This window comes from Microcaecilia unicolor, chromosome 10 (assembly GCF_901765095.1).
Source record: "Microcaecilia unicolor chromosome 10, aMicUni1.1, whole genome shotgun sequence".
Taxonomy (NCBI): Eukaryota; Metazoa; Chordata; class Amphibia; order Gymnophiona; family Siphonopidae; genus Microcaecilia; species Microcaecilia unicolor.
The window spans coordinates 145,042,127-145,069,233 of record NC_044040.1 but is presented as its reverse complement, the minus strand read 5'-3'; the positions used below and the strand labels follow the sequence as shown (position 1 = coordinate 145,069,233).

Below are 27,107 nucleotides of genomic sequence, written 5' to 3'. Positions count from 1 at the left end.
GCGTCGGGAAGATAAGCTCGAGCTGTCTTTGTGTTCAACAGAGCCCCAATGAATTCCAACTTCTGTACTGGGGTGAGATGGAGTAATTGATCACAAAACCCAGTAGCTCTTGCACACGAATAGTCATTTGCATGGACTGTAGAGCGCCTGCTTCCGAAGTACTCTTCACCAGCCAATCATCGAGATAAGGGAACATATGCACTCCCAGTCTGTGTAGCGAGGCTGCTACTACCACCAGACACTTTGTAAACACTCTGGGTGCAGATGTAGGACCAAAAGGCAATACATGGTACTGAAAGTGCTGAGTTCCCAGCCGAAACTAAAGATACTTCCTGTGAGTTGGAAGAATCAAGATATGTGTGTAAGCATCCTTTAAGTTTAGAGAGCATAGCCAATTGTTTTCCTGAATCATGGGAAGAAGGGTGCCCAGAGAAACCATCCTGAACGTTTCTCGAACCAGAAATTTGTTCAGGCCCCTTAGGTCTAGGATGGGACGCATCCCACCTGTCTTTTTCTGCACAAGGAAGTACCTGGAATAGAATCCCAACCCTTCTTCCCCTGGTGGAATGGGTTCGACCGCTTGAGCCTTTAGAAGGGCGGAGAGTTCTTCTGCAAGTATCTGTTTGTGCTGGGAGCTGTAAGAATGAGCTCCCAGTGGGCAATTTGGAGGTTTGGATTCTAGATTGAGGGTATATCCTAACCAGACTATTTGAAGAACCCACCGATCGGAGGTTATGAGAAGCCACCTTCGTTGAAAAAATATCAACCTCCTCCCGACCGGCAAGTTGTCCGGTAGGAAAATTTTATTGAGGCTACGCTTAACTGGAGCCAGTCAAAAGCCCGTCCCTTGCTTTTGCAGGGGAGCAATAGGGCCCTTAGATGCATGCTGTTGACAAGAACGAGCGTGCTGGGGCTGAGCCTGGGCAGGCTGCCGAGAAGCAGGAGTGTACCTACACCTAGGATAGGAATAGGGAGCACTTCTTTTCCCTCCAAAATACCTCCTAGATGAGGAAGCAGTAGCAGAAGGCGCACGGTGGGAGAGAGAATCCATAGCATCATTATGCTTCTTGATCTGATCAACAAGATCCTCTACTTTTTCACCAGAAAGGTTGTCCCCCCGGCAAGGAACATCCACCATTCGCTGCTGGACAGAATGATCCAAGTCAGAGACACGCAGTCATGAGAGTATGCGCATCACTATACCCTGAGCAGCGATCCTTGATGCTACATCAAAAGTGTCAAATGTACCCCTGGCCAGGAACTTTCGACACGCCTTCTGCTGCCTGACCACCTGGTGAAAAGGCTCGGCTAACTCCGTAGGGAGTCCATCAACCAAACTCGACAGTTGCCGTATGGAGTCCCGCAAGTGCACGCTCGTGAAGGGCTGGTATGACTGAATCTTGGTGGCAAGCATAGTGGCCTGATACGTTTTCCTCCCAAAAGAATCAAGAGTTCTAGCCTCTCTGCTTGGGGGTGCTGAAGCATAGCCTCTAGAACTCCTGGCTCTCTTCAGGGCGGAGTCCACCACCATAGAATTGTGGGGTAACTGAGGCCTCATCAATTCAGGCTCACCGTGGATCCAATACTGGGATTCAGCTTTCTTTGGGACCACAGGGCAGACAGAGGAGCCGACCAGTTTCGCATAAGGACTTCTTTCAGTACCTTATGCAGAGGAACTGTCATGGCCTCTTTAGGTGGAGAAGAATAATCCAGGACCTCGAGCATCACAGTCCTGGGCTCATCCTCAACCTCCACAGGGAAGGGAATAGCCGTAGCCATTTCCCGGAAAAAAGAGGAAAAAGACAGACTCTCCGGTGGAGATAGTCTCCTCTCTGGTGGAGGGGAAGGATCAGAGGGAATCCCAAAGGACTCATCAGAAGAAAAGTACCTGGGATCTTCCTCTGACTCCCATGAACGCTTCTGCTCAGTGTCAGATAAAATCTTTGTTAAGGTACTTCAACACTGAACCTGCCTCGACGCCGAGGAACGATGTCTTCTATGGTGATGTCGAGAGGCTGACGCCCGGTCCGACTGTGGTGAAGCTCCCTCCACTGACGTCGAAAGAGAGTCGAACTGGGTGGCAGCCGATGCCGATGCCGCAGACGGCACTGCGGTCGGGGACCTCACCACAGGAGAAGGGCCAGACGCCGCTGCAGGAGACGGTACAGAAGGCGCAATAACCTCCGACACCGAAGCTGACTGTCGTAGCAGTCGTAGCAGTCTTTCCAGAAGTTCTGGAACTCAGGCCCAGATGCACTCATTGAGATCTGCCATCAGAGAAGGCTATGGGGTCAGTGGAACAGGCGGTGTCAGAATCCATGGAGGCTCAGAAGCAGATACCAGGCTGCTAGGAGACCGATGCATCGGCACCTCCTGTATTGAGAGGGAGCAATCATCTCGGCATCGATGCTTCTCGGGTGCCAACTCGACGCCCCGGAGCTCCTGGTACCGTGTGTCGAAGGAGAACGATGACGGTGCTTTTTCGCCTTTGCTCGATGCCCGTCATCGAGACTCCTTGGTACCGATGAGGAGGACGTGGAATCCTCATGTCTCCTCAGGGCCGGGTCCAATGAAGGTCAGTCCCGGGGGGCCTGCATAACAGGAGGTCTCAAGGCAGGTGGAGACCCACTCGACGCCTCACTGCTCCCAGCACGAGTTGGTCTCTCAGCAGCCATTACCTCTCTTCCCGACATCAATGCTCCTTTCGATGTCGATGCCGCCGACCTCAGTACCGATGTCGAAGGACCGGACCAAGCCCCAAAAAGCTTTTCTCGTTGGGCTTCTCGAGACGCTTGGGTCCGCTTCTTCATACGAAGACATAGACTACAAGTGGCTGGGCTATGGTCGGGCCCAAGGCACTGGATACACCAGGCGTGGGTATCGGTACCTGAGATGGTCCGGTTGCACCAAGTACAACGTTTGAAGCAGCTGGGTGTCTTTGATGACATGGAAGGAAAAACGGCTTTGGCGAAATCAAACGACACGATTGTGCCAAAAAAGAGAAGGGCACAAAAAGGGAGAAAACCCGGCGGCCGTCGAAAAGAATGTAAACTTAAAATAGAGAAAAAAAATACTAAAAGTAACTATGGGAATATATATATATATATATATATATATATATATATATTTAAATGACTAAAATAATAAAAGAAACAAAAGAAATAGTCGTTAGACTCTGTTCCTGGGCCAAGAATGAGGAAAGCAGAAAAAAATCCTGTCACCTCGTCGCAGAGAAAAAAGAACTGAGGAGGCACGCTCACGTGACGGGCGGGAAACTGTCCGCGCTGCACACGCGCCAGAAGACTGGCAAAACTTTTAAATTTTGCTGTGAAAATTTGCCGTTTCCTGGGCTGACGCAGACGTCGACCCACATGTGAGAACAAGCAGCCTGCTTGTCCTCGGAGAAGTGCTCTTTATGGCACCTATTTTAAGCCTATTCTATAAAGAAAAGTAGACACATTTATCTTTATCAAATACTAGTGCAAATGACTGAAAACACACAGGGCTCGATATTCAAACCGTGGGAGGCAGCCTGCATAAGTGATGCAATTAGCGCTGACCATGGATAGTCAGTGTTGGGCTGTTTCTGGTGACCAGCATTGAATATCCGTTTTTTTTTTTTTGACCGGTGCAAACATAAGCGGAATATTCAGTGCTGGTTGATTAAGTTTATAGTGGCAAAAGATAGAACTGCTATTTAGGCGGTCTGATTTGGCTGCTAAACTTAACTGGCCAGTGATTGAATATTCATGGATAGCCAGCTACATTGTACAATATAGCCAGTTAGCCGCTATACACCAGATTCTTTATAGCGCAACCGAAATTGCATATGCAAATTCGGGTGTATTCTGGATTTGCATGCACAATTTAAGTACTTAACAAGACAATTGCCATTTATCAATTATTGACACTAATTTACACGCACAACTTGATAGGCGTAGTTTGTAAAGCGGTGTGCATAAATTCTAATGTGAGCTGCCAAAGAAGGGGCGTGGCCATTGGCATGGTCATGGAATGGGCAGACCATGGGAGTTCCAAAAATCTATGCCTATGGTCATAGAATAAACCTGCCATGCCTAACATAGGTGTCAGTATTTACACCAGGTTTTACTTGGCGTAAACAGATGCACTTAGAGGTAGGTGCAAGTATGGCCTCTAGATGCATTCTATAAACCAGTGATGGCGCACCTATGACACGCGTGCCAGAGAGGGCATGCAGAGCCCTCTCTGTTGGCATGCACGCCCAGCCACTTTCCATTCATCCTTCGTGACAAAAAGAAAAAAAAACAGGCAATCGTGGCACCGCAGCCCGGGCAGCCATCCCATTGGCTGTTCGGCTCTGCAGCTAGGGGGGTGTCGCCGGTGCGTACCTTCCTCGCTCACTGTGACGTCTCCTGTAAGGCTCCCCGAGTCCCGCCCAAGGAAGTTTGCTGCATCTCCAGTCCAGCCCATCTGGACTAAACGTCACGGCGTCGCGTCTTCCTCCCCCTGCAGCACCCTGTGTGCCAGCACGCAGCCGCCGCTCCGCAACTCCCGCCTAAGCCGCCTTGTGCTTCAGCTGCAGTGCTGCACTCCACCCCCGGCGAGCCACTGGTATCATCAGCACTCGGCAGAAGAGAAGAATCGGATTGTAGTTGGAGGAGCAGAGCAGACAGCCCAGGTAAACTTTGACGTTTAATTCGCAGTGGAAGTTGAGGGTGGGGGTGGGTAAACTGAATTTTGTGCTCATTTTTCAACACTGTTCTATATGAAGTATAAATGCTTTTTTGGAAGTGGAAGTTGACTGTGGGGGGTGCTACGTTTAATGTGAGCAAGTGCAAGGTGATGCATGTGGGAAAAAAGAACCCGAATTATAGCTATGTCATGCAAGGTTCCACGTTAGGAGTTACGGACCAAGAAAGGGATCTGGGTTTCGTCGTCGATAACACATTGAAACCTTCTGCTCAGTGTGCTGCTGCGGCTAGGAAAGCGAATAGAATGTTGGGTATTATTAGGAAAGGTATGGAAAACAGGTGTGAGGATGTTATAATGCCGTTGTATCGCTCCATGGTACGACCGCACCTTGAGTATTGTGTTCAATTCTGGTCGCCGCATCTCAAGAAAGATATAGTAGAATTGGAAAAGGTGCAGCGAAGGGCAACTGAAATGATAGCGGGGATGGGACGACTTCCCTATGAAGAAAGACTAAGGAGGCTAGGGCTATTCAGCTTGGAGAAGAGACGGCTGAGGGGAGACATGATAGAGGTATATAAAATAATGAGTGGAGTGGAACAGGTGGATGTGAAGCGTCTGTTCACGCTTTCCAAAAATACTAGGACTAGGGGGCATGCGATTAAACTACAGTGTAGTACATTTAAAACAAATCGGAGAAAATATTTCTTCACCCATCGTGTAATTAAACTCTGGAATTCATTGCCGGAAAATGTGGTGAAGGCGGTTAGCTTAGCAGAGTTTAAAAAGGGGTTGGACGGTTTCCTAAAGGACAAGTCCATAAACCGCTACTAAATGGACTTGGAAAAATCCAAAATCCCAGGAATAACATGTATAGAATGTTTGTACGTTGGGAAGCTTGCCAGGTGCCCTTGGCCTGGATTGGCCGCTGTCGTGGACAAGATGCTGGGCTCGATGGACCCTTGGTCTTTTCCCAGTATGGCATTACTTATGTACTGTCTTAGTTGCACTGGGTATACTGGAGCTGTAACAGCTTACAGAAATGATATATAATGAAAAAAAATCATGTTATTTTTTTCTCCTATACTAGTATAATATTTTCAATGATGTCTCTTTATATGCGCCATGGCTGGTGTAAGGGGTGTGGCTATCATAGGGGTGGAGTCATATGTGGTGACTCCGCCCATAATGAGTACCAGCACATGTTGGCACTTTGCGATAAATAATTAGATTTTGGGTTGCTGTTTGGGCACTCGGTCTCTGAAAGGTTCGCCATCACTGATATAAACTGTCTAGGTCAGTGGTTCCCAAACCTGGTCCTAGAGGCACCCCAGCCAGTCAGGTTTTCAGGATACCCACAAAGAATATTCATGAGAGAGATTTGCAAATCGAAGTAGTGCATGCAAATCTCTCTCATGAATATTCATTGTGGGTATCCTGAAAACCTGACTGGCTGGGGTGCCTCCAGGACCAGATTTGGAAACCACTGATCTAGATGTATTCTATAAACCGTGCCTAAATCTAGATGTGGTTTACAGAATATGTGGAAATGTTTTCGTCGCCAATATTTCAGGTGCCATATATAAAATCTAGTCTTCAGCGCTAACTGCAAATATTCAGCGGAGATAACTGGCTGTCTCCCACTGAATATTAGTGGTAAGCTGGCTAAATGCTACTTAACCGTCCAGGAGCTATTTCTGGCCAGTTAAATAGCGTTGAATATCGGCAGGACATACATTAAAGTGAGATCACTTAAACTAGCCCTATAGTTGATGTAAATGCCCACACCTAGATGTTTAGTTTATTTATTTATTACGATTTATTTACCACCTTGTGAAGGAATTCACTCAAGGTGGTGTACAGCAAGAACAACTCGAATGTAAGCTAGAGAAAATTATAGTAGTAAAAATATTCAAACAACAATACAAACTATGGTATAGTATGCTACATTATAATGTCAACACAATACTCAATAAAACATTTTAATAGATAGCATAAGGTGTAAACAAAGATGGAACATATAGATAGATAAGACAGAGTAACAGGAGTAAGAAAATAAGGGATTTATTTAAAGATAAATGAGTCAGAAAGGTGCTTGAACATTATCTTAGCTAGGGTAGGAGTGGATAAACATATCCTGCTGCAGTATGTGCAGCCAGTGTCATTCCTTGTGTGTGTGTGAGACTAGCAACTTAGTTACTTCTTCCATTAAAGGCCTGGTTGAAGAGCCAAGCATGTTAGTATGTATGCATGTAAATGATAGTTTTCTATAATCTATAGACATACCTGTACATTCTGCCCAAATCTCTCTCATATGCATGACCATTGGCAGAGTACATGCTATCAAATCACGCCGTGTACTTTTCAAATAGGCAGTATACTATGAGATCACCCACACGTGTGTGAATGATTAAAATAACATTTTGCACCTTCCTGTTGCCTAAAACTAGGTGGCCTTAGCCCCAATCCCCCTAATTCCATAAAAGACAACAAATATTACATGTGCAAATTTGGGCGTGTGCCCAATTTATATAATTGAATAATAAGCCAATGAGTGCCAATAATGTGCTTTTTAACAAGCAATTATTTGCACTAATTACATTTAATTGAACTTTATGTCCATAAATTTAGGCATGGCATCCATGCCTAAATTTTATGCTCAGTCGGAAAAAGGGGACGCAGAAGTGGGAGAGGCAGGGGTGGAACAGGGTGGAGTGTGGGCATGGATTCCAGTTACACACAATATTATAGAATAAGGGGGTTCCGCACATAAATTTAGGCAGGGGCATTTGCAGCACATTTGCATTAGTGCAAATGGGCGTGCCTAACTTTACGCGTGACCTCTGCACTTAAGCGCTAAACCATGCTTTACTTTAGGTATGGCTTATAGAATAGTGCTTAAGTGATTTTCTTCCACACCAAATTTTTAGGCACAATTTATAGAATTCACCCCAGTATGTGCTATTCCAAAATTGTGCAAGCAATCTTGCAGGACTTTTCACACTTTTTACACTACTTTTGTCCAAATGTTAATCAAGTCCTGTGTCTATTGTGTTACGAAAGCATTTGATATGACGCTTGTTCACTCACTGATGTTGGTAAATCAACGCGGTAATTCAGGTCTCCCAGCCAAAAGAGGTGAGTGAAACGGTGAGTGATGTTAAATGAATTCAGCTTCTTGTCCCCAAGCATCAAGAAGCGGAGAATGTTCATATAGTTTTGGTTTCTCCTAATAACATAAATAAAATATTAATGATACCTGGCACTGAACCCTTCATTAATGCTGTCTTCAGGAAAACAACTGTAAGAATGGAATAAAGGGCTCCTTTAGTCTGAAAGCAGGGACCTCCCCCCACTTCCCTGCACAACTATTTAAAGAAAACCAGCTGGTATAAACAGACTGGGGCACTACAACATCAGGGCTGGATTAAGGCAAAGGCAATTTAGGCATATATCTAGGGCCCAGAAATTTAGGGAAGCCATGTGTGAATTTTTTTTTCTGACTACAAAACACAATTAAAATGTACATTTTATCTCCTTTCATCCTTCCTGAAATACCATCCTGCTGACAGAAGGAGCCCATCTGCTGCTGCTTCCGCCTCCTCCTGCCAGTTTCCCTCTGAAGCTGAAAGTGTAGAGGGTCAATGGGAAGGAAGGGCAGGAAAACGTTGGCTGTTCCCAGCCTAATGCAGTACAGATTAGCATTGTAAGGAGAAAAAACAGCTTGAAAAAAAAATTAGTACCTAAGTTTCTTTTCACTTCCAGAAGTCAAATGGCTGTTAACAAACCCAAAGTAGGTCCCATTAAACATAAATGATGCCCCAACAGCACCTTTGTTACCTATAGGAAAAAACAAATAAGTTGTCAGGAAATTAAACCAGCTTGTGCATAAAACAGAACACTTTGGGCTCCTTTTACAAAGTGGCATTACCAATTAGCATGTAGCCCACTGCAAGCTTACTGTGTGCCAAACAGGAATTACTGCCAGGCTACAGCAGGAGAACGGTGGTAGTTCCCACCCCCAGTGTGCACCATTTCCGGCGCTACAAAAAAAATTTCTATTTTTGTAGCACCGGTGTTTACCCGGTGGTAATTGGGCAGTGCTGCATGCTGCCTGGTTACCGCTGGGTTAGCACAGTAGCCCTTACCATCACCTCAATACGTGGCGGTAAGTGCTCCCCCTGAAATGGCTGCGCTGTAAGTGGTGCACTTACTGCATGCCCATTTCTTTAAAAAAAAAAAAGAGACAGCCTTTTACCTGCTGCAGTAAAAGGGGGCCTCAGCACACGTCAAAACATGTGATAATGCTAGCCTACATAGGCCCCTTTTACCACAGCTTAGTAAAAGGACCCCTGACTATGAAAAAGCCAATGGGAACTGAATGGGCTTCTTCGCATTCAGCGCCTGTTAATCGGAAGCACCGCTTTGTAAAAGAAGCCCTTTGTAAATGAAAAGAATGTAAAGGTGATCTTGTGCGAGATCAGATCCTTGATTTCTACCAAACCTTAACTTTTGGCACTACTTAACCTCTATCTGTATTCAGCAATTCTTCCTGTTTAAGCTTTAGGAGCGAGTCAAATAGGTTGTGTCTTTAAAGACCTCATGATGTCAGCAGTGACATGCAGGGGATAATTTTATTAAAAGTTTTCCAAATGTAAAGTCTCTTTTATATGTTGAAAAAGGCTTCTAAAAAGAAGCACAGGAGTGCACCTACATTTACATGATCTGGGACATAGTTTTGGCAGAGCAGGAGTCGAGTTATGATATGTGGAAATTTACCTCAGTGAAAGCTCACCTCTTGATGGTCCGTTACCTTGTGAAAATATATTTAGAGAATTAAAACCGTAGAGCTATATATTATGATTGGATCAGTTTATCTGCTGATATTATATTGATTATAAATATGGCCTATTTGGTACATATTTTATAAATTAAGTAGTGGATATGTGTGTGGGGGTTTTTTGTACATTATTGTTGCTGGTCAGGAGGTGTCCATGTTGCTTTTATAAAATAGGTTTAAATAGGTGCCTTTTTGAGCTTTTTACATAGGTATCCTGTTATAAAATTACCCCCACAGCAGGTATAAAGGGTGAGACTTGAAGTATAAGTTTTTTTTTCTGTTTTCACATTCTGATTTTGGCTAATCTGTCCATACTCATGTAGGAGTCAGCTTTTTGCACAGTTTCCATGGTGAGTGTAAGAAACATACTTTACCCTGAGGCCTAAGGCCTTCTTTTTCTTGATTCTGAAGCCTCTATGAGGAATTATGGAGCAAACAGAGAAAGAATAGCTTGTTTTATAGAAGTCTCATCATTTATCTCAATGTCTGAACTAAGTGAATAAACTATAGTAGATATTGGCAAAAACATCTTCCATAGGCCAAAGGAGAGGAGGAGGCGTAAGCTACTAGTTAGGGCAATGGGTTGAAAGGGAAGCCTGCCCTGAGCTCAGATCCTACTGATGTTCCTTGTGAATTTGGGTAAGCCACCTGATCCTCCATTACCTCCCACATAAACTTGATTGTAAGCCTTTCAGGGACAGGAAAATATTTGCTGTGCCTAAATGTAACTTGTCTTGAGGTACTAGTGAGGAAGGTGTGATCTAAATATAATTCTATTTCCCTTCCCTATAGACTTTCACCCTGCTGGTATAAAACAGTTCTGCTACTGTTCATTTGAACTTCTGCTGTAGAATCCTATAGTGACAGCATTTGTTGGAACATCCTACATTTTTTTCTGTTAAATAAATTTATCATTTATGAAACTATCAATCCTTTGTGTGTTCATCTGAGGTGTGCTTGGAAGCTGAGTGGGACATGTATGAGAAGAACCATTCACTTAGAGGTCCTTTTACTAAGGTGCACTGAAAAATGGCCTGCGGTAGTGTAGGTGCGGGTTTTGGGTGAGCGCAGAATCATTTTTCAGCGCACCTGTAAAAAAGTTTGCCGAAAACGGATGTGCAGCAAAATGAAAATTGCCACGCGTCCATTATGGGTCTGAGACCTTACCACCAGCCATTGACCTCATGGTAAAGCCTCACACGGTAACCGGGCGGTAATGACCTACTTGCGCCAATGCCACTTGGCGCGTGTCTGATATGCACGGCAGAATTATTTTTCAGGTGCGCGTATTGGACGCACGGCAAAAATGAAATTACTACAAGAGCCACATGGTAGCCATACGGTAAGTCCATTTTGGAGCACGTTGGGTGTGCATAGGCGCTTACGTGGCTTAGTAAAAGGGCCTCAGGGAGAGGAGGAGTCTGTATCTAGTAGAAAGGGAAAGTCATCCCTGAACTGGAAAAGACATTCACTGAGTAATCCCTCGGGCCTGTGTCTAACCAGGTACGAGACTGGAACCCTACCACCAGAACCAGTTACATTCTGTGTCCCCCAGTGGAGGTTACATCAATAAGGCAATACTATGTACAAACAGTAATAAAAAATACATGCTGTTGTAAAAAATCTTATAAAATCTTAAGAAAGTCAAGGACGCTCTTGTCTATTCACAATAGTTAATACTGAACAACTCCTTCTTACCAAGCCTATTGGCAATTCCTGTCTTTACAGTATCTGTCCCAATGTGACTAATCCGGTTTTCATGCTCAGGCTTCGCCAAGATGACTATCCTGATGCTCCATAGAGTCTGAATTGTTATCTGGTAAAACAACAAACTGGATTGTGAATGGCAAGTACATTGAACTGTGCAGATCACATCTGTTCAGGTGTTGAAGCACTTGCTAATGCAATCTGATCTATTGTTTCATGCATTAATGTTCATCCAGTTAGACTGTGGGACTGCTCTTATTTCTGGCTTATCCAACATCTCATTAACATGTCTGCAGCTCATGCAGAATACAACTGTCAGGATGCTATTTCACCCAGAAGTCCATAAGTACATAAGTAATGCCATACTGGGAAAAGACCAAGGGTCCATCGAGCCCAGCATCTTGTCCACGACAGCGGCCAATCCAGGCCAAGGGCACCTGGCAAGCTTCCCAAATGTACAAACATTCTATACATGTTATTCCTGGGATTTTGGATTTTTCCAAGTCCGTTTAGTAGCGGTTACGTAACTGTTACGTAACTGTTTCCCCCCCCCCCCTCACCCCCACTGGCTCTTCACTTTAGCTTCCTATTAGTACACAGGATCAAGTACAAAATGTTGCTTGTGGCTTTCAAGCACATCTCTTTGGTCATCTGACATACATGTCAGATTCTTGCCTCTGTATCGCTCCATGGTGAGACCATATCTTGAATATTGTATGCAGTTCTGGTCACTGTATCTTAATGATGTAGTGGAACTGGAAAAGGTACAAAGAAGGGAAACTAAATTGATTAAGGGGATGGATTGACTCATATGAGGAAAGGCTAAAGAGGTTAGGGTTCTTCAGCTTGGAAAGGAGATGGATGAGAGGAGATATGATAGAGGTCTATAAAATCCTTATTGGAGTAGAATGAGTACACACAAATCAATTGTTTACTCTATCAAAAAGTACAAAGGCCTAGGGGACACTCCATGAAGTTACAGAGTAGCACACTTAAAACAAATAGGAGAAAATATTTTTTTCACTCAACATATAGTTAAGCTCTAGAAGACATTGCTGGAACAAGTGATAAATCAGTTAATATAGCTGGGTTTAACAAAGGTTTGGACAAATTACTAGAGAAAAAGTCCATAAACCATTATCCCTGCTTATCCCTGAGATTACGTAGCATGGAATATTGCTGCTTTTTGGGACTTTGCCATTTGCATGTATATCTGGATTTTCAGAAGGCGTTTGACAAAGTGCCGCACGAAAGACTCCTGAAGAAATTGCAGAGTCATGGAATCGGAGGTAGGGTATTATTATGGATTAAGAACTGGTTGAAAGATAGGAAGCAGAGAGTAGGATTGCGTGGCCAGTATTCTCAGTGGAGGAGGGTAGTTAGTGGGGTCCCGCAGGGGTCTGTGCTGGGTCCGTTGCTTTTTAATGTATTTATAAATGACCTAGAGATGGGAATAACTAGTGAGGTAATTAAATTCGCCGATGACACAAAATTATTCAGGGTCGTCAAGTCGCAGGAGGAATGTGAACGATTAAAGGAGGACCTTGCGAGACTGGGCGTGCAAGTGGCAGATGAAGTTCAATGTTGACAAGTGCAAAGTGATGCATGTGGGTAAGAGGAACCCGAATTATAGCTACGTCTTGCAAGGTTCCGCGTTAGGAGTTACGGATCAAGAAAGGGATCTGGGTGTCGTCGTCGATGATACGCTGAAACCTTCTGCTCAGTGTGCTGCTGCGGCTAGGAAAGCGAATAGAATGTTGGGTGTTATTAGGAAGGGTATGGAGTCCAGGTGTGCGGATGTTATAATGCCGTTGTATCGCTCCATGGTGCGACCGCACCTGGAGTATTGTGTTCAGTACTGGTCTCCGTATCTCAAAAAAGATATAGTAGAATTGGAAAAGGTACAGCGAAGGGCGACGAAAATGATAGTGGGGATGGGACGACTTTCCTATGAAGAGAGGCTGAGAAGGCTAGGGCTTTTCAGCTTGGAGAAGAGACGGCTGAGGGAGATATGATAGAAGTGTATAAAATAATGAGTGGAATGGATCGGGTGGATGTGAAGCGACTGTTCACGCTATCCAAAAATACTAGGACTAGAGGGCATGAGTTGAAGCTACAGTGTGGTAAATTTAAAACGAATCGGAGAAAATTTTTCTTCACCCAACGTGTAATTAGACTCTGGAATTCGTTGCCGGAGAACGTGGTATGGGCGGTTAGCTTGACGGAGTTTAAAAAGGGGCTAGATAGATTCCTAAAGGACAAGTCCATAGACCGCTATTAAATGGACTTGGAAAAATTCCGCATTTTTAGGTATAACTTGTCTGGAATGTTGTTACGTTTGGGGAGCGTGCCAGGTGCCCTTGACCTGGATTGGCCACTGTCGGTGCCAGGATGCTGGGCTAGATGGACCTTTGGTCTTTCCCAGTATGGCACTACTTATGTACTTATGTACTTATGGACTGGCCACTGTTAGAAACAGGACTAGACAGACTAGATCTACCCTTGGTCTGACCCAGTAGAGCAACTCTTATGTTCTAATGTTCTTATGTTTTAATTGGCATATACATTTTAGCACCTGCTTCATAGAATTACCCCCATGATGCTTGTTAACGCATTTTAAAGGACTGTTCTGTGATGACCATGATTGTTAACTATCAAAATCTTAGGCAGATGCCTAGGGCCCTGAAAGTTAACTGGGTGGGAAAGGGGGAGCGTAAAGTTGCCTATGATGCCTAATACTTTTGCATCAGCCCTGCCAGTAAGTCTGACTTCCAGTAGCCTAGAAGGACTGACTACATTTTGCTAGAGTAGGTAGGCCCAGAGACTCATTTGGAGATCTGGAGGGGAGGGCTACACAGAGATATGTTTGGAGATGGCGAAGGGCTGTGGAGGTCTGTAATTGTATTGGGGTTGAAGAGAGTGGTAGTTATGCTGGCATGCACTTACATAGACTATCATCAAGGAACTTAATTACATCTCATTTAACATATCTTTTTCATGGCCATGTTAGCCAAACCAAGTTCTTTGGCTAAGGGGAAAAAAGAGAATTCTCCACCAATTCTGAATCCTTTTGTGCTGTTTCCTGCCAGCCTTTAGTCTATTACCTTATTCCACATCTACATGTATCAGCAACATAACTGAACCTTAATGGATACATGACATGAGCATGGGCCTCTCTATGCTAGTACAATAACACTGGCAAGTCATAATACCAGTCCTAAGGTTTTTGTCATATGTACCATATATACAGGATGTCCATCCATCCTCTGAAATCTCTAAAACCAGATCTGTTCCCTCAAACCCAGTCTGCCATTGAAAATGGATCAAACCTCCTGCTTTTTCACAGATCTATGAGTGACGTTTCTTGTTGACAGAAATCTTACCAGTTTAAAATCAGTACCAGTGATTTCACGTAAGGAGCGTGTCAGAATCTCAACCCATTCCTTCTCACCCAAAGGATCTTCCTGAGTTCCAATTACATAGATGTCATGTTGAATATAATCTGCGGTATCATCTCTGGTCTTTCCTTGCCCCTTGGAGAGGAACCATGATGTAATCTTTTTTGGGGGTGGTGCATCACCTGTGACATCAGAATAAAATCAGGTCAAAATGACTTTGAATAAAACTCATTAAGCCTTATTAAGAAATTTCTATTAATGTTAAAAGCTCTGTTCCAATATCCTTTTTCATTTTTTCCTTATATATAGAAATACAGGTGCATATACTTACACATTCATGCACTGAAAACTGACTGGAGTCATATTTCAATGATCTTCTTTTCTTTGTACATCCATCAGTAAGAAATCTTTTCTAGATCCTAGCTGCCCTTTCAACTGTTATCCCATCTCCCTACTCCCTTCCACATTCAGTCTACTTGCACATGCCATTCACTACCACTGTCGTGACTTTCTTTCATCTCAAGCTATTCTTGATCCACTTCAATCTAGTTTTCTCCCTCTACATTCTACAAAACAGCTCTTGTAAAGTCTATAGTGACCTGTTCTTGACCAGATCCAAGGGCCTTTACCCAATCCTCATCCTTCTTGTCCTATCTGCTGCTTTTGACACTGTTGAGCATCACCTACTCCTTGATATGCTGTCCTCGCTTGGATTTTGGGGGTTCTGTTTAGGTTTTCTTCTGTCTTCCATCACACTTTTGGTGTATGTTCTGGTGGATCCTCCTCCTCTGCTATTTCACTATAGGTCAGTGTACCTTAAGGCTTTATTTTGGGACCTCTTCTCTTCTCTCTCTATACTAGTTCCCTTGGTGCTCTGATCTCCTCCCATGGTTTTCTGAATCACCTTTATGCTTATGACTCCCATATCTACTTCTCCACAACTGAAATTTCACTTGGGATCCAGACTTAAGTATCAGCCTACATGACTGACACTACTGGCTAGATGTCCCACCACCATTTGAAAAAGAATATGGCCAAGACTGAACTTCTTATCTTTCACCCTAAACTCACCTCTGTTCTCATGCTCTATGTCTGCGGATTCTCCCTGTCTTTTCAGCTCATAACCTTGGGATCACCTTTGACTCTTCTCTCGCTTTCTCTGCACATATCAAGCAGACTGCTGAAATTTGTCATTTCTTTCTCTATAACAATCACCAAAATTCATCCATTTTTTATCCAAACTTTCCACCTCCTGCTGAGACTACTACAACCTGCTCCTCACAGGTCTCCCACTTAACCATCTCTCTTCCCTTCAATCTATTCAAAATTCTACTGCATGACATCTTCTGCCAGTGTCAACTATTATTGAAAATGCAGACAATTCTACACACAAATTGTATTTTATTGTTGCTGAGCTTCTACATTAACCTCCTTCTAGTATCAGTTGTTTTCCCCCTATCTACAGATGCAATATTGTCTTCTGAAAGATTGATAAGCTTTGTTTCTTTTCTTAGACCACTTCTAGTAATACTATCTCTCCTGAATCCTCTGATTTCTGGTTCATGGAATACTAACAAAGAATTCTCCTTGATCTCTCTATCAAAAACCTTTTCTTCTATTTCTAAGACCTTTTCCTCTTTAGATCCTATGAGGCGCATTTTTGATAGGACGTCCAAATCCAATTTTGGACGCTTTACAAAAAAGTCCAAAAATCCAGTGCCAAACATGGTCATTTTTGAACCAGAAAAATTTCTATCTTTTTGGTTCAGAAATCACTCTATTTTATAAATTTATGTGCTCAGTGCATCTTTCTTTAAGGGACATTTTCAAACAAAAAACATCCAAGGGAAAAATGCACAAAAATAAGACATTGGCATGTCTGGGAGCCAGCAGTCTTACTAGATTGGCCACCCAGACATTCCAGCGTTCCAGTAGAACAGTGGGTCAGTCTACAGGGCACTGCAGTAAACTTCACATAAAATGTCTCAGGTACACATCACATCATAACCCCCCTTATACTGTATGGTGAGCTCTCCAGGAATAGCAAAAAATATACTGTACTCAACTGTACACCACTACAATAGCCCTTATGTCTGCAGCTGCCACCTGTATGTGGGTTCAGTAGGTATTTTGTGGTTTTTGAGGTACTCACACTTTCCGCCACAAGTGTACCAGTTACAGTGGGATATGGGCCTGGGTCCCCTTTTCTACAGTCTACTGTACTGACCACTAGGATACTCCATAGACCTACTTACTGCTCTAAGAGTAATGGCCATTATATCTGCAGCTGTCATAGACCCTGGTATGTATTGCCAGTTTCATCTCTTAGGGAGGTGGTAGGGAGTCAGTGATCACTGGGAGATTAAGTGGAGGTCATGCCTTTATCCCTCCAGTGGTCATCTGGTCAGTTTGGGTACCTTTTGGCGCTTATTCATTATTAAAACAGGTCTAGCCAAAAACTTCCTATTTTTTGCCTAGGATGTTTTTACAATGTTCCATTATTGCAGAAAAATGTCCAAATCGTAAGCCTGGCTTAGTCCCACCCAAAACATGCCTCCACTGCACCCCCTTGAGATTTAGACAAACTGCAAAGAAAAATGTCTTAAAAATGAGTTTTGAAAATGGAGATTTGGATGTTTTTTGCAAACCAAAAAAAAAGTCAGTCTGCTACTTTGTGCCATTTTTGGATGTTTTTCTGTTCCGAAAATGAACCTCTATACCTTCTAAGTGGATTTCAATTTCTTTTCATGGTCTTCGGCCATTACTACATTCCATCATCAATTATAGTCTGGATTCTTATATTGTTCTCTCATATTGGAAACATGCTATTATCACCCCTATCCTAAAAAATCCCTCTCTTGACACTAATCCATCTAACTATTGTCCCATTTCTAATCTTTGCTTTCTATCATAACTTACAGAGAAGATAGTATTAAATCAGCTCAATGACTTCCTGGAATAAAAAGAATGTATTGCATCCCAGACAGTAAGGTTTTAGGCATGGGTTCATTACAAAAACTGTCCTGTTAGCCTTATTAAGTGAAGTACTTGCTATCCTAGATAGTGGCCAGATTGTTCTTGCGGTTTCCCTGGACCTGACCTCAGCCTTTCATTTGGTGAACCATGAGATTTTGCTTACTCATTTAGAAGCTTGTGGCATTTCAGGGAGTGTACTGAAATGGTTTAAATCATTTTTGTCTGTTCGTTCATATACAGCCTCTAAAGATGCTTCATCTTCTAAAAGTGTTCCCTTAGTTTGGGGAGTGCCTCAGGGGTCTTCATTATCTCCTATACTTTTTCATGTCTTTCTTAGTTCCTTGGCTTCTTTGATACAGGAACTAGGCTTTTAGCGTTCATATCTATGCTGACGACATTTTACTTATTACCAGAATAGATGTCATCTCCCCTGATTTAAGGTTTTTACAGTTTTGCTTAGATCAGGTTGCAGGTTGGTTAAGAGAACCACTTGGTGTTAAATGTATCTAAAAGTTCCACTTGTTGGATCATTGGAAGATTGGAGTGCCCAACCCTTATGCCAGTCTCTGTAGTGGACTCTTAAGTACCTGGGGGTAGTGATTGATTTCCAGCTCACCTTTGCTCAAGAATTCATTTTTTCATACTACATAAAATTCGCAAGCTAAAATGCCCACTAGAAGATAAAGCTCTTCATTCTTTGATACATGCCCTATTTCTGTCTAGGTAAGATTATGTGTATGCCAGCCTTCTGAAAATATTTTTGAGGCATCTTCATATGCTTTGGAACTCTGCCATTTGTTTTTTCGGTAATGTTCATCACTGAGATCATATTTCACTTCTTTGCATGCTTTCATTTGCTCCCAATTACATTTAATATTGATTTTAAAATTCTATTTCTTGCTCATAAGGCCTACTATCAACAGATCCCTGGTTATCATACAGCTTTGGCTTCTCCTTATGTACCTAATAGAGCCCTTCATCATTCTTTTGCTGATTTTCAGATGGTTATTCATCACCATTCCAAGGCTCACTGGATTATCACTCAGGATTCTGCCTTTTTTAAATCTAGCTCCTTGCCTTTGGAATCAACTTCTTCTCAGCCTTCGAGTTAAAGGCTCACTTTTTTCATTTTGCATTGGGCCAAATCCAGGACTGACTTGAGCTCCTTCTTTTTGTTTTTGAAGTTCTTTTGTTTTGTGTTGTTATGTGTGTAGAATGATTGATTACCTCTTTCCTATCAATTATCGGAGTTCGTTTTCTTTCTTTTTTTATCAATGTTTATTTTTATTGTACACCACTGTGATTCTTTTGGCATAGCCATATATCAAACCTCTTATAAACTAACCCTTCTTCTCACCATAAAATGGAATTATATTTTCTGGGTTCTGCCCAATTTGGGATTTATGGAGAATTTTTAGAGTGGATCCAACCACTATATGCAAAACCTACAGCTTAAAATCATTTCATTGGCTCCCTGGTTCTGCATACAGTTCATATTTCTCTTATTGATTTACATGTGTATTCATTCTGTAGCTCCTCAGTATCTCCCTAGGAACTCTAGTCATTGGATAAGTCACTCTTATCTGTGCCCATGATCCCTAGACTCTGTCTTTCTGTGCCATACACTTGGAATAGATTTCCTGAGTTGGTACTCTGGCTCTGTTCAAATCCAGGTTAAAAGCCCACATTTTGAGGCTTCTTTTAACCCCTTATTCATCAATTCAATACCCATGCTGTTTTAATCATTCCCATAATAGATGAAACTCCATAATCTTTTATTTTTCCTTTGTCTTGAATAGATTGTATGACTTTTATATGTTTGTGTACAGCACTGTGTATATCTAGTAGCGTTATAGACATACGTAGTACTAATAAGGTGCATGACAAGGCTTTACGTTCTTATTATCTGGAGCCTATGCATATAAATGCATGCTAAAAACATTGGAGGTAATATTCAGCTGGCAGTTTTTAAAACTCTGATGCTGCTGCCGAAAATATGCATGGATATTGTAACCAGGTCACTCTTCCAGGTGAGAGCCGGGGTCGACCCTGCTTAGCTTGGCTAGCTTTTCCCCGGTACGAGCTGCAACCACCGCCTTGCTGCACTGCTTCTGGCCTAGTTTAACTGCTGCCCAGCTGACCTGCGCCCAGGATCAGCTCACAACTGGGACACACAAACTCCAGCAGTCTTATAGTTCTTGAAAACCACAGGTCTTTATTCTCTCAGCATCTTTTAATACAGCTTTAATCTTCAAGCAGTTACTTCCTCAAGAATGCAAGAGTCAGTTCAGTTTTTCCACATTCAGCTTATTAACACAGTCCAATCTTAACTCAGAATATAAACCTTTGTCTTGCTCCCAATTGTAGCCTCCCCTCATCAGCACTATCTTCTACCCTTAGATAGTTTATGGGTTAGCTTCTTCCACCAGTGGCTTCCCCACTGGATTATTTTATCCTCTCCAAGTATGCACAGCCTGGGCCACACTCCCGCCACCAAAGCCTTTACCTTTCCTGAGGAAGTTTGAGCAAACCTTCCAACCTCCATGCACACCTCCTTACCTTCTCCTTCTACCTCCTCTTTATTCCACTCCATCTCCTCCTCCCCAAGCTCCACCAGCTGTTCCCCATCTCCAGGATCAGACCTCATCTCCCAATCAGTCACTCCACCCTCCCCCTCCTGGGAGTTCAGCTGACTCTGCACTGGCTTCTGGGAAGTGTAGTTTTTCTCCTGCATTACAGCTTTCCCTGGCAGTTTGATCCCTAGAGGGCGCCCTGTTCTCCTAGCTGGGCTGAATGAACGGGGATGATGCCGGCTGAAAGACCCACTATCCCCTTTCCCTCGCACCAGCCCTCCAGAGTGCTCACAATATTCAATGCAAGGCCATGTCCGGGTACCAGTGTTAAATATGTGGGTATTTGCAAATGGCCAGCTCTTAACTGGATAAGGGCTGATATTCTACCCTTAACTGGTTAATTTAAACTGGTCAAAAATAGGAGTGCTATTTATGTTGTCCTATTTGGCTGGCCAACTGAATGTTAGCCCTTATCTGACTATGTAATGACTCTGCCACTGGACTGCCCACACATTAGCCAGTTTGAGTTTTTTTAATCAGTTAAACGGGATATTCAGTGGCACTATCTGGGCAAGTGCCACTGAATATTCCCTTGAAGATTGCTCAGTGCCAGTTAAACCAGGCAAGAAGCTCTCTTATTCGGTTAACTGGATTTGAATATCACCTCCATTGTGTGACTAAAAATTTAAGCTTGCAAGATAAGAAGTCAGAGTCGTCTATGTCATGATAAATTTGAAAATAGTACCAATGGGGAAGGGAGTCTGCCTTCTTCTCTAATTGCACTGAGGAAAAGAAAGAAAAATCCAAAAATTCTAAGGTTGGTAACAAAATGTCCAGTGTTGACAACAATATGATTTGACGGAAGGTCACCATTGGCTTAAGAACGAACTTTTAGCTCGTATTCACAAAAAATAACCGAAAGTGATCAAATGAAATTAGTATGTGCACTAAGTTTTAGTAATTAAGCCTCTTTCTATACACAAACCCAAAACTCAATGGACACAGAACCCAAGAGTATGGATACTTCATACTGGTGCTCTTGTAGGTTAATAGAACATAATGAGGCATGCTTTCCTCTAGTTTTCCTGATTTTCATCAAGGTTTCATGAAGCAGTCAGTGTAAATAGTGCATGGTTGCTTTTAAGTTTAAGTTGTTGAGCCTTTATGGAGAAGCTTAAAGCTTTGGCTAAATGTTGGAAGACTAACAGGCTTATTTTCGAAAGAGAAGGGCGCCCATCTTTCGACACAAATCGGGAGATGGGCGTACTTCTCCCAGGGTCGCCCAAATCGGCATAATCGAAAGCCGATTTGGGGCGTCCTCAACTGCTTTCCATCACAGGGACGACCAAAGTTCACAGGGGCGTGTCAGAAGCATAGCGAAGGCGGGACTGGGATATGCTTAGCACATGGGCATCCTCGGCCAATAATGGAAAAAAGAAGGGCGTCCCTGACGAACATTTGGCTGACTTTACTTGCTCCTTTTTTTTTTTTTACGACCAAGCCACAAAAATGTGCCCTAAATGACCAGATGACCACCGGAGGGAATCGGGGATGACCTCCCACTACTCCCCCAGTGGTCACTAAACCCCTCCCACCCTAAAAAAAAGTTTTAAATATTTTTTCCAGCCTCTATACCAGCCTCAAATATCATACCCAGCTCCATGACAGCAGTATGCAGGTCCCTGGAGCGGTTTTAGTGGATACTACAGTGCACTTCAGGCAGGTGGACCCAGGCACATCCCCCCCACCTGTTAAACTTGTTGTGGTAAATGTGAGCCCTCCAAAACCCACCACAAACCCACTGTACCCACATCTAGGTGCCCCCCTTCATCCCTAAGGGCTATGGTAGTGGTGTACAGTTGTGGGGAGTGGGTTTGGGGGGGGGTTGGGGGCTCAGCACACAAGGTAAGGGAGCTATGCACCTGGGAGCTTTTTCTGAAGTCCACTGCAATGCCCCCTATGGTGCCCGGTTGGTGTTCTGGCATGTCATGGGGACCAGTGCACTACAAATGCTGGCTCCTCCCACGACCAAATGGCTTGGATTTGGTCATTTCTGAGATGGGCGTCCTCGGTTTTCATTATTGCCGAAAATTGGGGACGACCATCTCTAAGGTAGACCTAAATGTTGAGATTTGGGTGTCCCCGACCGTATTATCGAAACCAAAGATTGCCGCCCATCTTGTTTCGATAATATGGGTTTCCCCGCCCCTTCGCAGGAACGTCCTGAGAGGATGCCCTCAGGAAAACTTGGGCGCCCCATTCAATTATGCCTCTCTAAGTGGTTCCTGCAGATTACAGCTATGTAATTAGTCTAACAGAAATAAGACTGCATTTTAAATGTGGTATTCTAGTATAGTGATTAGAGCAGAACCCAGAGACCCTGGATTGATTCCTCTAGCCAATGTGTGATCTTGAGCAAGTCACTTAGCTTTCCCGTATTCAAATTTAAGGCCTCGTTGACTAAGCTTTTTCCCATAGACAAGAACTGGGAAAACATTCCCAGTAAAAATGGTCCGTAGATTTTACTTTTGAAGTATGACATTTGAGTCAGTTCTTAAACCTTGCAGTCAGCATTTATTTTAGGTATGTTCAGTGCGGCTATCTGTAGAAGTCGTGGGACTGAAAATACGAAGAGACCGGTTTCTACTGCTGCTCTACAGATAACAATATTCAGTCCACTACTGCATAGCTAAGCAGTTTAATTTAGGTCAGTCCTATTGCTGTCCTAAACTGAACACTTAGTTGTGCAATAGTAGGTTGAATATCACTGCTATTTATACAGCTGGATATAATGCCCATGCCTTGCCCTCACTCTGGCCCGGTACTATACAGATTGTGACGGGGCGGTCTGCAAGAATTTTCAATGGCAGCATCCATACAGTGGGCAATTTTATAAATGGTGCTAAAATTTAGGCATAAAAAACTAGGCACTAAGCTAATATTCTGTAACAGCAGAGCTGCATGCCAAATCTGGTATAGAATACTAGTGTAAGTCTGCAACTACGTGCCAAACTTTAGGTACAACCACTTATGTCTGTAGTTGGCGTAAATGGTGGCACCTAAATGCTGCAGTTGGGTACATCAATGCAACTGTTCTTTAAAATGCATGCAAGAATAGTTGGAATGCCCCTGATATGTCAATGCCCCTCCCATGTTACTGCCCCCTCTGCATTTGCATTTGAGAGTCATTATGTGTGTTTATAAAACAGGGGCATGTCTGTTACACATATAAGAACAAATTAGTGCTTGTTAGTGCCATTTACTGGTAGTTATCATCACTGTTCCCTGAAAGCTAAGCAGGAGTCCTCCGTCTGCATTGCTGCCAGTGGGTGGTGGTGTTTCAATACTGTGTTTTCAATCACTAGGGGCAGGCAGGTTCTCTGGAGTCCTGCAGAGCTTGCCTGTCCTCACTACAGAATACATGATAGTGAAACAGCACCCCCAAGTGGCAGGACTGTAGGTGGAGGACTCTCGCTCAGCTTTGAAGGAACAGAGGTTATCACCAATAATTTGCCAAGTTATGGCTAATTAGTTAACTATGTTACGCGCATAACTGGCCCTATTCTATAACTGCACACCCAATTGTGTACCTAACTTTGGGAGCCATTTATTGAATTTGGAGGAAAGTGCCACTGAAAATTCAGAGAGGGAATTTACACATGTAAGGGCAATTCCATAACTGGGCATCCACATTTAAGTGTCACTTGCAGGCATAAATATACAGAATACCAGCACTTTCATGGGTAAGTGTACACTTACGCATGTGAGTGGCACAAAAGGGAATAAGCGCTATTCTATAAATGATACATGTAAGTGGAGTATTATATAAATTTAAAGGGGGGCATTCACATTGGTCTAGCATAGGAGGTGCAAGGGCTGTGCTGTTACTTACGCGTACAACCAGTGGCGGCCCTACCATTAGGCCACCTGAGGCAGGGGACTCAAACAGCACTCTTGTGAAGCAGCATTGCTCCCAGCCCTTCCCACCCCAATCCCCTTCCCCAAAATTACCTTTTTCTTTTCTTGTTTTTCAACAGAAGGCGACAGTAGTGACTCCCATAGGCTGCCCTGCCGCCGGTCCCAGCCCCTTCTCTCTACTCTGGGTGGCCTGCCTCTCTGAGGAAACAGGAAATTATGTCAAAGGGGTGGGCCGCCCACAGTAGAGAGAAGGAACTGGACTGGTGGCAGGGCAGCCTATGTCAGTCACTGCCCCTGCCTTCTTTTAAAAAACAAGAGAAGATAATTTCAGGGAAGGGGGTTGGGGAGGGGAGGGTGGGGTGGGGAGCTGCGATGGAGGAGCCGGGGCATCAGCTTATTTTCTGCACCAGGCGGCACACTGTCTTGGGCCACCCTTGCGTACAACTTCTGTAAGTTATGTGTGCCCTTGCCCCATTTAGGCACCTGCAGTTACACCAGGTCTATGGCTGGTGTAACTGCAGGTCACTGTTCCCTCTAAGCTGAGTGTGTCTTCCAACTGCATTGCTGCCAGTGGGTGGCAGTGCATCAATATTGTGTTTTCAATGTCTAAGGACAGGCAGGTTCCCTGTCTCTTACTGTTTCTTACTGTTGAAAATGTGACAGTGAAACAGCACCCCCCCCCCCCCCCCCATTGGCAGGACAGTAGGTGAAGGACTCCCGCTCAGCTTAGAGAGAACAGTGCTGGAGGCATGTAAATAGAAGGTGCCTGGATACTGGGTTATGCTGGTTATATATAATGGAATATGGGTGCCCTGATCTGATGCTGTTAAAAAATAGACACACTGCGCTGCAGTGCCCACATATAGAACTGCCCTCTTGGTAGCCACTGCTAGAATATCAACTTGATTGTAAAAATATGAATTACCCTGTAGAGATATATATAAACTGACCCTTTAAAAATGAAAATATTGTAAAAGTTATAACTCAGCTTTCTGAAATACCTGCATTTAGGTAACTATTTGTGATGATCCAGTAAAAGACAAGTAATACTAGTTCCACAAAGCTAAGTTCCATCAGTGAACAATTGATTCCTGGCTCCAAAATTATAATAACTTCAGAGTCCTGGTATGTATTAAAAATAAAGTTCATGTAAATACTCAGCTCTGCCATTAGCCTGGACACCTGGTCTTGACTGGGCAGGCTCTGTAAATGAGGTAATTGCTAACCCATGTTCCATGTGCCAATGAATATAGTGATCATGTCTGGCTCCGGCTGCCCAGAATGCTTGTTCTTCATCTGCTGGAGAAGCTGGCAGAAGCCTTCTCTCTTCTGTTGATAAATGGACAGGCAAGAAAACAAAATCATTTCCCCTCCATCAGTAGCTTCTCATACACAGGATAAGAGAGAGATAGACTGCATTTCCTCTCCCCTACCTCTCCTCATTTCACCCACTCATACAATGTTCTTCTTTTCTGAATCAGATTGCTTCTGAGACAAGGATTTAATTATTGGCCGCAAAGATGTCATGCAGGGTATATGTATCTGCAATGCAGTGTATACAACTGATAGTGCTATACAAATAGCAGTAATAATAATAACCGTGACAGTGTTGGCTTTTTTTTAAATGCTGGCTGCAGCAGTCAAAACATATCCAGATATTCAGTTCCACTGAACTTTTCTGGATAATAGCTTTCTATTGGTCCTAAATTATCTGGATAACTTATACAGATATTTCCACTATCCAGATAACTTCCAGGACCATCTTGGCTACATCCATACCGCACAGCACTATCTAGGTGAAGGGCAATTGTATATACAGGGCGCTCACATTTACACTTGTGTTATGTGCACAAATGTTTTGAATAATGATATATACACATGTATGTGTGCACATATGCGTGTAAATGGCAACATTCTGCCTAAGCAGTGTTCTTTAAATACCCACCTAAGTTACACAATGGGTATCTGCAAGGGTGGGCGTTCATAGGGGAGGGACATGAGCCTACTTACACATGCTCCTGCTGTATTTATGTGCCTGCAGTCTCATCAGACATAGAGCAGGCATAAGTGAAGTTGGCTTACATTCTGGGTGTGCTGATACTGGGTTATGCTAGTATTCTATAACAGAATCTAGGCATCTAGGTTCCATTGTGGAATAGGCTCCTACGATGTAGCCTTAAATGGAGGCACCCAGTCATAGAATTACTCCACAGTGCCAAGGCAGTCTGTAAGGAAATTCATCCGCATTATCTGAATACTGCTACCGAAAATCCCTTTTAGAAGCATGTGCTGTTATTCAGATAAGTGCTTTTGAATATTGACCTGCACAAGAATTAGTCCGTACATGTCATTAACTTACTGCAGCTAGGCATTGAGTACACCTATTGTCCTCAGCAGTCTGGGATTTTAAATTATGAACCCTGACACCCAGCATAAATTCTGTTCCCAACACAAACCTTGGAATCAGCAAAAACATATTCTTTCCTCTGGGTCTTCTCTTTTTCTGTCTCCGTCAAAATCACCAGTTTATTGGGGAACTTCTGGGACTTGATCAGCTGCAAGACTTAGAAATAAGGACTCATGAATGAAATACAGCCACCTAAGGATATGATACATTATAATTTGAATAGTGTTGATATGATTCCAATAACTGGGGTATACAGCAGGGGTGTAGCCACAGGTGGGCCTGAGTGAGCCTAAGCCTGTTCACTTAAGGCTCAAGTTCATTAAGCAGCAGCAGGGATGCCCACGCCCCATCAGCTGAAGGTATCTACGATGTTCCATTCCCTGGAGCTGTTGGCGGGGGGTGGTAGAGCTGTACAGGTCCACCCAAGTATGTGAAAATCATGAATTATGTTGCATTAACCTAGCACTGAGGTGCTGCATGCCTGAGTCAGGAAGGAAAGTGACAGTGCAGATGAGGGAGATGAGGCACCTCAGAAACAGACCCAACAAAGAGGCAGAAACAGACCCAACAAAGAGGGAAGGATTGATGCAGACACAGTAACACTGCAAATGGTTAGA

At 43.5% G+C, this 27,107-nt stretch overlaps 1 protein-coding gene across 1 annotated transcript in view; it reads right to left on the bottom strand.

Moving 5' to 3' along the window:
* INPP5D (inositol polyphosphate-5-phosphatase D) overlaps positions 1–27,107 on the bottom strand; it is a 420,594-nt gene that overhangs the window by 117,965 nt on the left and 275,522 nt on the right. Inside the window, exons 10-15 of the mRNA XM_030216155.1 lie at positions 26,540–26,646; positions 25,310–25,412; positions 14,602–14,798; positions 11,210–11,327; positions 8,415–8,511; positions 7,762–7,900 (exon numbers count right to left, since the gene is read on the bottom strand). Coding sequence (XP_030072015.1) covers positions 7,762–7,900; positions 8,415–8,511; positions 11,210–11,327; positions 14,602–14,798; positions 25,310–25,412; positions 26,540–26,646 — 761 coding nt within the window. The remainder of the gene's footprint in view (positions 1–7,761; positions 7,901–8,414; positions 8,512–11,209; positions 11,328–14,601; positions 14,799–25,309; positions 25,413–26,539; positions 26,647–27,107) is intronic.